Here is a 12,967-nt window from a genome sequence, read left to right as displayed (position 1 = left end):
GAAAAAGTTTGAAATATTGCAAGAACTACCGAAATGTGACACAGAGATACAAAGTGGGCAAATGCCGTTGAAGAATGGCACAGATAGACTTGTTCAAGGCAAGTTTGTCACTAACCTTCCATTTGTTAAAAAAAAAACAACAAAAAACAGTATCTGCAAAGTGCAATAAAGTAAAGCACATCAAAATGAGGTGTGCCTGTATGAGGTTTGAGTTTTTTCTCATCATCACAAACACTTGTGATTGTCTTTTATCTAAGCCTTGCCTATGGGTGTGAAGTGGTATGTCCTTGTGAATTTGATTTTCATTTCTCTAATGGCTAATGATATTGAGCATCTTTTCATGAGCGTATTGGCCATTTGGATGTCTTCTTTGGATAAATGTCTATTCAAATCTTGAGCCCGCTTTTAATTGGGTTGTTTGTCATTTTATTATTGTGTTTCAAGAGTTTTGTGTATTCTGGATACTAGACGCTTGTCAGAGATAGGATTTGCAAAAATTTTCTCATTCTTTGTGTTGTCTCTTTTCTTTCTTAGTAGTGTCCTTTGAATCACAGAAGATTTTAATTTTCATGAAGTCCCATTTAGCTGTTTTTATCTTTTGTTGCTTAGCTTTCTGTGTCACATCTAACAATCCATTGCCAAATCTGGGGTCGTGAAGATTGACTATTATGCTTACCTTTTTTTTTTTGAAGATTTTATTTATTTATTTGACAGAATGAGAGAGCAGGAGAGCACAAGCAGTGGGAGCAGCAGTGGGAGAGGGAGAAGCAGGCCCCCCACCGAGCAGGGAGCCTGATGTGGGGCTCCATCCCACGACCCTGGGATCATGACCCAAGCCAAAGGCAGCCGCTTAATTGACTGAGCCACCCAGGGGCCCCTATTATGTTTACTTTTAAAGAGTTTTATAGTTTTTGCTTTTACATTTAGGTCTTTGATTGAATTTGAGTTAATTTTTGCATATGGTTGTGAGGTAGTAGTTCACACGTTCTTATGCATATGGAAATCCACTTTTCTTAGCACCATTTGTTGAAGAGACTATTTCCCCATTGAATGGTCTTGGCACCCTTGTTGAAAATCAGTTGTGTTTATTTTTGGACTTTCAACTCCATTCCACTAGCCTGTGTGTCTATCCTTATGCCAGCACCACACTGTCTTTATTATTGCTTTGTAGTGAGTTTTGAAATCAAGTCATGTGGGTCCTTCTACTTGTTCTTTTCAACTTGTTTTGGCTATTTGGAGTCCCTTACAGTTCCCTCAGAATTTTAGAATTAGCTTTTCAGTTTCTATAAAGAAGTCAGCTGAGATTCTGATAGTGATTGTGTCGAATTGGTCATCTGAAAATTTTAATGAGGAACATAACGTGATGAGGGCTCTGTTTTAAGAATAAGAACCTGACAATAATGTATGAACTCTAGAGTGAAGGAGGGGAGACGCTGGAGACCTGGAGATCAGATAGGAAATTGTTATAGTAGTTCAAGAAAATGAGAGGGACTAAACTAGGAAAAGATAGTGGGGATAAATGTGAGATATATTGAAAAGGTTGAAATGTCAACATGACAGGACTTGGGGACTGACTACCTGTGGGGGCTGAGGAAGAGGGGTACCATCAAAGATAGCTCCAAAGTTTGAAAATAGGCTAACCGATTAGATGACAGTACTTTTTAGAGCTGTGTTTTATTCTTTTATTTATTTATTTTTTTTGAGAGAGAGAGCATGCGCATGCACGTGCATGTTGGGTGGGGGGGAGGGCAGAGGGAGAGGGAGAGAGAAAATCTTAAGCAATCTCCATACTTGGCACAGAGCCCAATGCGGGGCTTGATCTGATGACCTGGAAATCATGACCTGAGCTGGAATCGAGAGTCGGACGCTTAACTGACTGAGCCACCCAGGTGCCCCTAAAATTATTTTTGATTTACAGAAGATTTGTAAAGATATTACAGAAAATTTGTGTATGCCCTTCACTTAGCTTCCTTAATGTTAACATCTTGCATAATCATGGTAAAATTATTAACACTGAGAAATTGTTACCAGTGCTCTGAACTGAACTATAGATTTTATTTCAATTTCACCAGTTTTTTCACAAACATCCCTTTACTGTTCCAGGATCCAGTCCAGGATCCCACATTATATTTAGTTGTCATGTCTTCTTAGTCTTTTCCGTCCACGACAGCTTCCCATTCTGTCTTTCATTACCTTGACAGTTTGAAGAGCACTGGTAAGTTACTTTGCAAAATTTCCCTAATTTAGATTTACCTAATTTTTTTTCTTGCTTAGATTTGGGCAGTTTGGACAAAACCAGCACAGAAATGATGCTGTACCCTTCTTGTGTGTCATATCAGGGGGTACACGATGATATGTCTTATTACTGGTGATGCTAACCATGGTCACTTGATCAAGACAGCGTCTGCCAGATTTCTACCCTATGAAGTTCCTGTTTTTCCTTTGTAATGAACACGTAGCTTGCATGCAAAAGTAATACTTGCGTGACTAATCAGAGTAGCTATCCATGGTTTCTGCCTGGAACAGTGATTACTACCGTGTTTGCCTCATGTTGACTTCCTGCTTCCCTCATTCCTTCTGCCTTTGTCAGTTGGAATTCTGCTAGAAGAGTTGTCTCTTCTCTCCCATTCTTTGAGCAGGCAGTTAGAGAGGGAAGAGGTTAGGAAAAGAAGATGACACGTCCACATTTAGACATTGTTAGGTCTGAGGTACTGTGTGACATCTAGACGGAAATATCCAGAAAGCATTTGGTATCTGCATAGAAGCGACAGTTTGAGGTTAAGTGTTGGAGGCAAACACTATTATGCTTTTCCATTTTAGAATTTAGAACCCAGGGTTCAGGGTGGAAACCCGAGGCATAGTGGGAAATAAAACTGGCAAGGCAGTGTGTTGTTGGGGGGGGGCATTGCTGAGGGCCTTCATTACCCTACAAACAGCCTTTGGACTTTGTTCAGCATCTCATCCAAATGCCAATTTAAGATTTATCAGGAGGGAAAGATTGATAATCAGGTCCTCGTTCAAAATCTGTAGCACTGTGTGCAGCAATTGAGAGCTATTTAATACCCCAAATTAAATAAAATCTAAGTGCCTAAAGAGTTCTACAGGCTACTGGAAAAAAAAAAAAAAAGAGAGAGGCATTATCTGGAGTGATTGGCGAGGGCTTTGTGGAGGAAATAGAACTTGCCATGGGCTTGGATGGAATTCGGAGTGAGAAGAGAAAGGGCATCCAAGAAGGATGCTATCAATAGCTCGTGCGTATTTTATTCCTTACAGTGTGCCAGGCACTGAACTAAGTGCTTCAAGTGTTCAGTCCTCACCTCTACTGTATGACGTCGTCCCGTTGTAACCCCCATTTGACAGATGAGGAAACTGAGTCTAGGGGGGTTAAGTATCCTCCCCTTTTTGGCAGCTGGAGAAGGGAAGCCAAATAATACAGCAGCACATTGTTATGCAAGCATGGAGTTAGCACAAGCAAAGTTAGATGAACTGGAAACTTAACATGAGCTGTTGCTGATGTAGCTCACAGTAGGGATGGATTTTCTACTGAGATCAGAATAATTATAGCTCTTAGGTATTGAGTGCTAGCTATGCGCTAGGCGTTGTGCCAAGAGCTTTGCTTGCTCTATCGCATTTGATCCTCTCCAAAACCTCGTGAGACATAGATACTATTTTTGTCCCTATTTTAGAAACGGGAATTCCTCCAGTTTCTTGCCCAAGCTCACTGTGCTGGTGAGTGGCAAAGCCAGCCTGTGAACCCAAGTTTGTTTTGACTCTAAAGCCCATAATCTGAACCACTTAGCAATGCTACCTGTCTTGCTTCCATTCTCTTAATAGGGATGAATTTGCCAGTGGGACCAGAAAGCTTGGTGTTTATGAGCTAAGCTTCTCTGGCTCCTGGCTAGTGCTTGAGTGTGGACGCTACAAAATACACCTCTCTGTGACTCTCCTTATTCAGTACCTCAGTGGTTGACCAACCCCATTCATTCTCTTCTAAGGTATAATTCAAGCAGGTTACAATCTGGTCTTTGAAGTCTGGGAACCATTCTGGTTTTAAGATGACCTTATAACCTTTTAAATCCATTTTATGTTGATTCTAAAACCCAACTCTTTATGACCCTTATTTCCCTTTTTTCTAAACTCTTGAGAGAAGGCTCTCTTTTTGTAACTTCTTTACACTGACAAAAGTGGTAATTTCTCAGAAAGAGGTAAGCAGAAGGAGTTAATGGAAGGACAGAGGGTGGGCATTTAACCAAAGGCTTCTTGGAGAAAAATATGCTTAATTTTGTATTTGAAGGGTAAATAGGGATTGGCCAGAAAATTTAAGGTGAGAAGGCCATTCTGGAAGAGTGAATCATATTAGCACTAGGGATTGAAATTTTAAAAATAAAATCACGAAAATATTAGGAAAATAGTAGGTGACTCTTCTATAATTCCAGGGTTGTAAGATTTTTAAACATGACATCAAAGACAGAAGCCATAAAGGAAATGACAATTATGCCTGATTACATAAAGATAAAGAAGCTTCTGTACATCAAAAAACTAACATAAGCAAAGCTACAACAGTGACATCCTGGGGAAAATATTTACAATAAATATCAAATAATCTGTATTAAATGTCATTAAAGCATAAATGGTTCTTACAACCCAGTAAGAAAAAGAACATACCAATTGTAAAATAGGCAAAGGCCACAGATGGTCACATCCCCAAAGAAGAAATACAGCTGTCCAAAAAACAAGTTAGAAAATAGTCAAACATTTTTGGTCATTTGAAACATGCCAAATGAAGGAATAGTTGTATGTTTGTGTTATTGGGGTGGAAAATAATTTTCTTTCCACTCTTCTTTCTTGGCAGAGACCCTGCCCCCCCCCCCCCCCCCCCCGTAATAAAAGACCAATTAGCAGGAGAGAAAAACAAATGGAAGTTTGGTAGCATGTGCACCTCCTGCAGACATGGGAGGGACCCAGGAAAATTGAGTAACTCCCCAAAATGGCCTAAGCCACCACCTTAAATACCATCTCTAGCCTAGAGACAAAAGGAAGACATTGGGTGGTAGGGGTAGGGTAGGGCAGAAGGCCAGTTATGGGAGGGGACCAGGAAAAGCATGGTAATCAAGGGTAAGGTCATTATGAAGGTTGAGGTCAGTGTCTTCTCCATTGATAAGAGTGTCTAGAGTTTGAGTCATCCTTCTTTTCCTGGTATGGGGGGAGGGGCATTCTCACAAATGGAGATTTCCCTTAGGATTGTAAATGTCTCCTACAAAAGGGTAACTTCTACTCACTTTTCAGAGCTTCTCCCATGTCTGCTGGTGTGTGTGTGTGTGTGTGTGTGTGTGTGTGTGTGTGTGTGTGTGTTTTAAATAACGAGCCTAAAATAATCCTTATGCCAAAGAGACATATTTCAGGGTGGCAAATTCTGCTCCCATTCCGTGTTTTGCCTTTTAAACAGGTTGTAGCAGAAACACATTATCATATGTTGCTGGTGGGAGTATAAATTCAAAGAAATTTTCTCGAAGGCAGTTTAGAATTATAGGTTAAAAGCCTTAAAATGTATATTCCCTTTGAAGACCTAGAAATTCTCCTTGTATAAATGTAGACTAAGGAAATAGTAAAGGATCTGAAAATTTAGACATAACAACATGTGCAGTAGGAGGAGATTGGTTGAGTAATTGTTGCATATCTATATAATTGAATGAAATTGAGCAATTAGAAAATGAGGTTGTAGAAGTGTGTTTATCAACATGGAGTGTGTTCAAGGTACAATTTGGCACAAAGCATGAGGCTTCCAGGCTGAAGGACATAGACAGGGTCTGGAGCAGTCAAAGCCTTGCCTGCCATGCTTAAGGAGCTTGGGCTTTTTCCACAGATACTGACAAGTCATTGTAGGATTTTAAATGGCAGATCAGAATGGTGTTTTAGGTAGATCTTTCTTCCAGCAGTGTGCATGGAGGTGGGAGACCAGTGAAGAGATTATCTCAGTGGTCCAGGGAGAGAGGATGTGGGTCCAAGGGTATGATCATTAGTGAATAGAGCCTAGAACAGACTTTGGGCAGTCCAAGGAATGGATCTTCTCTATGGTTGGTAATGGTTATAAGCCCTCGGGAATCCCCAAATCGCTGTGTACCATCATAGGAGGTAGGACCAGGAGAACTAGAGCTGGAGGACTGGGCCCGAGAAGACTGTGTACCAGGCCAAACACCACTCCCCTGGTCCTCTCTCATGGTTTTCGTTTCATTTAGTTTTCCCACCCTCTTCACTGATTTACCTGGCTAGTCCCTCATTTAGGATGGTCTTGGCAACTGGCCCTTCTTCCAGATTACATTGCCATAGTACCAACACTTCCTCCTGTGAACAAAAATTAATCTTACTTAGGTGTCATGAAGATGGGGGTTTATCAGATCTAATGTTGGGGTGAAACAGTTGATGGGAGACTGGACAGTGATGCCAATGAACTTGGAGCTGATGTAACTGTGGGAACAGGAAGGAGGACAAGTGATGTCGGAGAGGCATTTGGAAAGAGCTGAATTTACAAATTGCCAGTGTTAAAGAACAAAATTCAACAGGGTAAATTTGAAGATCTAATTGGCTTTATTAAGAGATTCATGAGTCAGGAAGCATCCCATCTAGCAAGGAGAGGGGGGAGTTGTACAAAACGGTTGGTTTTCATAGGAAGTAGGGTGGGGCAAGGAAGTTATTAGCAAAGGAGAAAAAAAGAAAAGAAAAGATTGTTTCAGGCAAGGTCACCTTCCCTTAGGGGGAAGGGCAGAGGTTCTTATTAGGTGGATTACATCATCTTCCTTTGGGGAATGGAGTGCTTAGTTGGTGCTGACCAGAAAATTCCAGATTGATTGGCTTAAAATTCTACTGGGGGAGTTGAAACTGCAATTAAGTCTTGGTTTGTTATCTTGGGGGTGAGTGACTCCACCTTGGGCCTCTGGCTTTCTTTTAGCAAGGAGAACCTTGAAGTAGTACAGGGAGCTTTCCTGGGGAATCTGAGAGGGTATGGTTTTGAACAGAACCTGTGCGTTTTTTCCCCTCCATTTTTAAGGATCCGAGGAGTATCAGAACCCAGCAGACCCGGTTTTGAATGAGGTGGGTTGGAGCTAAGATGAGTACGTCTTCAGGGAATGCTAGACTCTGCAACCCATCTATGTAAACTTAATTTGCTGCCCAGTTTGGTTGCGTTTGGAGAGGTCTTGCATTGTAGTGACTAGATCCTGTGAGCTGTGTGGTGGTATAGGTGTGGGGCCATTGGGTCAAGGGGCAGGGCTAGAGTCTAAAGAAGAGAAGCCATCATGAGGTGTGGACCATGTCAGGTGTGAGGTGGAAAGTGTGTTGAACTGGGAGTTTAACGGATCTGGGTTCTTGTTGGAACCTTTTCCCTTAGGTTCCTTCATCTGCAAAGTGGAATTTAATAGCAAGGCCCCGCTCATCTCCCAAACGACTGGAGAGTAGAAGTGCTTTGTAGCACATCTCTCTATTACCACCTGTCCTTGTACTTTTCTTCAGGTGCTGAACTGGGCAGATTTCAGCATGAATACAGAAGCGCCAACTTGGTGCTGGGATATGCTCAGATACATTCCCCTCTTCCTACTGTCCTTGTTTGCACTTCTAAGTGTCCTTTCTTCCCACCCTATTTGCAACTGAAGGGATGGTTTAGCTTTCCATCTGCTGGTCTAAAACATGCTACCAAAATTTGGAGGTGGATGGCATCCCAGCAAGGAAGAAAGCAGGGATGTTCAAGCCAAGGCTAGAGGCCGTCGGGCCTCTGAATTAAAATGTTATTTTCGCATGGCTTCTTTGGTTAACAGTGATTATGGATATGGCTCCAGCATGCTAGGGCAGAGAGGTTCAATGTCATAAATCTTTGAAGTTCCTGAGGGAGACCATGAGTTTACCGGAAATGGAATATGATGAACTTGAGGTCTTTTTTCAGATCTGCTGATTCGATATGTCTACATGTATCTGATTTAAAGGTTGCTCAAAGAAGATACCCTCTATCTTGGTGATGGGAATAGACACGCCAGATGAGAAAGGCCAAAGTGTTGATTAGAGTGGCTTGGCCACGTGAAACTAACTGTTGGAAAACTCAGTTAGGGTCAAAACTAGATTGATTAACTGCCTCAAAAGAAATTAGACCCATCATTGGTTGGGGCTGGAGGATTCGCTCCCTTTAGTAGGTTTCTGGGTTTTTGGCATAGGGCTGTCATGAATCAGAGCCAGCCAAATGGAGCAGTTATAGGGGAATCGGCCCCAAGAATCTGCTCATCTCTCCTTGGCTGTGGGAAAAGTAAGAATTAACTGTGGGGCTCAGTGTTGTATTTTTGCTTCTCTGTTTAGCATGTTAGCATGAAGTATCTTGGCTATTCCAGAATCTCAGGAAGGCTGCTGTCATGGCTCTTAGGTGACTCCAGAAATATTGAGGACCTTCCCAAGGTGGTTGGGGGCCCCTGTCCGCTCTCTGTAGACTGTAGCTGGTGAGTGTAGCCTTTGAGGGGCCTGATGCTGGGTAACTGAGTGCACCTCCAACTTGATCCCTTGCTTAAGGTGAGTAACTTCACTGCTGGGTCAGTGGTAGAGAATACCAGCTTTGTTTCTTTCCTTCTTGGATTGCTCCTGAGGGCTGGGGTGGGGAGTAGGGATAAATTAATGTTTGGATGATTGAGATTCCAAATTGACAGTCCTTGTCCCAAGCCATTCAGGTCAGATGTATTTCAGAAGTCAGAAATTTTTGGATTTCAGAAAGGTAATACAGGGGCACCTGGATGGCTCAGTCGGTAGAGCACTTGACTCTTGATCTCGTGGTTATGAATTCAAGCCCCATGTTGGGTGTAGAGCTTACTTAAAAAAATCAGAAAGTAATACAGTGAATGTGGAATATTTTATATATACTCCCAGTGGGATCTGGGGTAACATCCTATAATCAAAAGATTATTATTATCATTATTATTATTATTCTTTTAAAGATTGATTTATTTTAGAGAGAGAGATTGAGAAAGAGAGCATGAGCAGGGGGAGGGGCAAGGGGAGAGGGAGAGATAGAATCTCCAGCACACTCCCTGCTGAGCGAGGAGCCTGACGTGGAGCTCAATCTCACGACCCCCGAGATCATGACCTGAGCCGAAATCAAGAGTCAGATGCTCAACTGACTGAGCCACACAGGTGCCCCCAAAAGATATTATTTTTTATGGAAGCCATATGAATACTCATCATAAGTGGAATAAATAAGTCCATAAATAGTCTCAGCTCAGTTCAAGTCATACTTGCTACCAAATTAGCTTTGAAAAAAACCCAACTTCCGGTTTTTAGAGCTTTTTAGATTTGGTGATTACCAGTGAAGGATTATGGGCCTGTAATTGTCATTGATTTTGCACTATTAATCAAATTGATCCACAGGGGGAAAGGCTTGTTCTTGGTGGATATTTCCTTGGCTGGGTTCTCTAATCAGGTATTTTGCGGGTAATGGACTCCTGGCCACATTCCTTTCAAGACCCTTTCTCTTTTCCATTCTTCTTTCTCTTCCTCTTGGTAGGGATTCAAGCAGGTGTCTTTCTTTGTAATGATTTTCCTTATAGTGCCCTTTATTTCTAAATGTAGATTTTGAGAGAACCGAAGAGCCAAATGCTAAAGAATATACACATGACAGAGCCAAACAAGTGCGTAATGCAGATTACTTATTTTTTTAAAGATTTTATTTATTTATTTGATAGGGAGATAGAGAGCACAAGTAGGCAGAGCGGCAGGCAGAGGGAGAGGGAGAAGCAGGCTCTCCGCTGAGCAGGGAGCCCGACGGGGGGCTGGATCCCGGGACCCTGGAATCATGACCTGAGCTGAAGGCAGCCAACTTAACTAACTGAGCCACCCAGGCGCCCCAGAGCAGATAACCTATTTTAATAAATGCTCACAGCAAGATAGGGACACACATCAATGACTTTGTAAACCACACCATTAAATCACTGTAGAGGAAGGAACTCCACAAATATGAGTTTCATTCTTTCATTAATCCTTAGTCCTGTTGAATGTCTCTGACTCCTATAGTAGTCCAGGCCAAGGTCAAGCAGTCATCATATCTGGCTGCCAGGAGTGGTTGAATCTCCTGGGGCATTTGTTAAACATGCAGATTCCTGGAGTCCCAGACTTTTGAGGTCAGCATTCCTAATGGGGGAGCCCAGGAATCTGCATGTTCAACCAGTTGCTCTGAAGGGCTTTCTTTGTCTCTCTTGAGAACCAGTGCTTTGATGAAGGTCATACAGATGCAGTTTTTCTATAACCTAGGCCTAGGTCAAACCAAGTAGCATGGAACTGATTTGACTCTTAGAAGGACAAGGTTCTTCTTGTTTGGTTTGCCCTGGGGAGGAGAATAGAAGAGTAGAACTACCTGGTCATGGTCAAGCCAATCAAATGTCGGGGAGGAAAAATAATTTTCCCTCTACCCTTCTAGGTTCTTTTTTTTTTTTTTTTTTGGAAAGAAAGATTCCATTTATAGGTTTATTTTTTTTTTTAAAGATTTTATTTATTTAATTGAGAAAGAGAGAATGAGAGAGAGCACGAGAGGGAAGAGGGTCAGAGGGAGAAGCAGACTCCCCGCCGAGCAGGGAGCCTGATGTGGGACTCAATCCCGGGACTCCAGGATCATGGCCCGGGCCGAAGGCAGTCGCTTAACCAACTGAGCCACCCAGGTGCCCCCTTCTAGGTTCTTGACTGAGACCTCCCCGCCTCCCGACAATGTAATAAAAGACCAGTTAACAGGAGAAAAACAAATGGAGGTTTAATAGTATGTATACCTCCTGCAGACATGGGAGGGACCCAGGAAAATTGAGTAACTCCCTGAAGGCCCAAGCCACCACCTTAAATACCATCTCTAGCCTAGAGACAAAAGGAAGACATTGGGTGGTAGGGGTAGGGTAGGGCAGAAGGCCAGTTATGGGAGGGGACCAGGAAAAGCATGGTAATCAAGGGTAAGGTTATTATGCAGGTTGAGGTCAGTGTCTTCTCCATTGATAAGAGTGTCTAGAGTTTGAGTTATCCTTCTTTTCCTGGTTTGGGGGGGGGGGGCATTCTCACAAATGGAGATTTCCCTTAGGATTGTAAATGTCTCCTACAAAAGGGTAACTTCTCACTTTTCAGTGCTTTTCCTATGTCTATTGTTTCTTAAAAAAAATAATCAGCCTAAAATAACCCTTATGCCAAAGAGACATATTTCAGGGTGGCAAATTCTGCTCCCCTTCAAAATCAAAGGGAGGCTTGGAGCCTGGGCATGGCAATATTGGTAGGGTTGCTAGATAGAACGCAGGAGGCCCAGTTAAATTTGAATTTCAGATAAACAATGAATAATGTTTTTATATAAGTATATCCTAAATATTGCATGGAACATACTTACACAAAAACATTATTCGCTGTTTATCTGAAATTCAAATTTAACTGGGCCTCCTGTGTTTTTATTTACTAAATCTGGCAGTGCTGGGTATTGATTAACCCACCCTTCCCCGTGGGAGGCAAACCAGATGGCATTTATGTACTTGGTCCCATTCATGGAATACATTTTTGTTTGTCTTGGGTTAAAAGCTTCTCAGACTGGCTACTATATCATATTGATGTTGAAGAGTTGAAAAATTGAGTCTTGTTCTAGAGGTTAAGAGGAAATGTTCTAGAGGCCAAAAAAAGGCCTAAGAAAGGCTTTTTCCATCTTGCCCGCAAACACTCCCTCACTCTCTATCCCTCTCCCTCTCCCCCACTGTATCTCTCTCTCTCTCTCTCTCTCTCTCACACACACACACACACACACACACACACACAAATGTCCACACACCTAGATGCCTGTGCAAACAGAAACAGGTTTGGAAAACCACCTGCTTGCCTTTTTAAGTTTTTATATTGCATTTTTCATATTAGAGTTTGGTTATTTATTATTACTATTATCATTTTACTGTTGTTATTGAAGTAACATTGTCTAACCGTGTCCAGTACTGCTCTTGATAACCATACTTAACTCTTTTTTAATTGCAGATCTTTCTCCTGGCCTGCCCTCCATGTCCTGGGGCTATCGTCGTCTTCAAGTAAGGGAAAATTGGTTTTTGCTCTGTTGCCATTGCTATTCCGAATGTTCTGTCTTTGTGATAACCAAGGGTGATGAGCACATTGATGTGAACATCTTGGGCCTGCCCCCGCTTTGTCTCTGGGCTTCCCAAGGAACAAAAGTCTATGAGGCCCAGTGAAACATGGGGATATTATATGCAGAGATTTGGCTTTGGTCAAGCCCTGACAAGTCCTTTTTAGTGAGTGTTTGTGGTGGTGGTTTATGGCCAAGTCCTGCTCCCTTGGAAGGTTGCTGGCTTCCTGCAGTTTCTCTCGAGAGCATGCTGGGGGCCACACGGCTTCCCTCCTCTCAAGAATCATTGCCCTGTGGTCCCGCTTCCCTGAGGAGCTGATTCTTCACTTTGAAGACCTTTGTTCTTATGTTTCCGTGGTTTTTTTTTTTTTCTCTTAAAGTGCAAATTAAAGTGAGGGGAAGAAAAAATCACCTTTACAAGTCCTGACTTTCTTAAAAATAGCAAGCATCAAATCCATTAAAGTGTACTGCAGGCAAATCACGTTTATCTGAAGGCAAGTTTGCTTAAAGGAAATTCTCGAGAGTCCCAGAACCCTCCTTTTAACCACAAGTTGTGACCCTCTCGCTTATCAAGCCTTTTTATTGGAGTTGCTAATGAGCAGCTAAATTGACCAAATTAATTCCATCTCTTTGCCCCTTCCCCGGCCCCCATTTTGGAGCTGTTCCTGAGCAGAGGAGACAGGAAGTAAGGGGCCCAGCAGATCCTTGGGTAATCGAAGAGTGGTGTAAATGGCTTTCTGATTTACTTAAGTCATTAAAGTGTTAGATAGGGGGAAATATACCCCATTTGCTGCTTCGAACAGCTCCTTGGAATAGCCACTTAGTCTCTTGCCTTAGGTGAGTAACTTTCTGCTGGATGAG

General features: G+C 42.3%; 1 protein-coding gene across 7 annotated transcripts in view; it reads left to right on the top strand.

Moving 5' to 3' along the window:
- Positions 1 to 12,967, top strand: part of TMEM164 (transmembrane protein 164) — a 169,603-nt gene that overhangs the window by 54,191 nt on the left and 102,445 nt on the right. For 6 of the 7 annotated variants that reach the window (XM_032392712.1, XM_032392711.1, XM_032392709.1 and 3 more), the window contains one exon: positions 12,004 to 12,053. The exons of the other annotated variant lie outside the window; for it this stretch is intronic. In XM_032392712.1, the coding sequence (XP_032248603.1) occupies positions 12,004 to 12,053 (50 nt within the window). The remainder of the gene's footprint in view (positions 1 to 12,003; positions 12,054 to 12,967) is intronic. 7 annotated transcript variants of the gene reach the window in all.

This window comes from Phoca vitulina, unplaced genomic scaffold (assembly GCF_004348235.1).
Source record: "Phoca vitulina isolate PV1807 unplaced genomic scaffold, GSC_HSeal_1.0 scaffold69, whole genome shotgun sequence".
NCBI classification, from domain to species: Eukaryota; Metazoa; Chordata; class Mammalia; order Carnivora; family Phocidae; genus Phoca; species Phoca vitulina.
The sequence above is the reverse complement of the archived record's forward strand: the minus strand, read 5'-3'. Positions and strand labels throughout refer to the sequence as shown.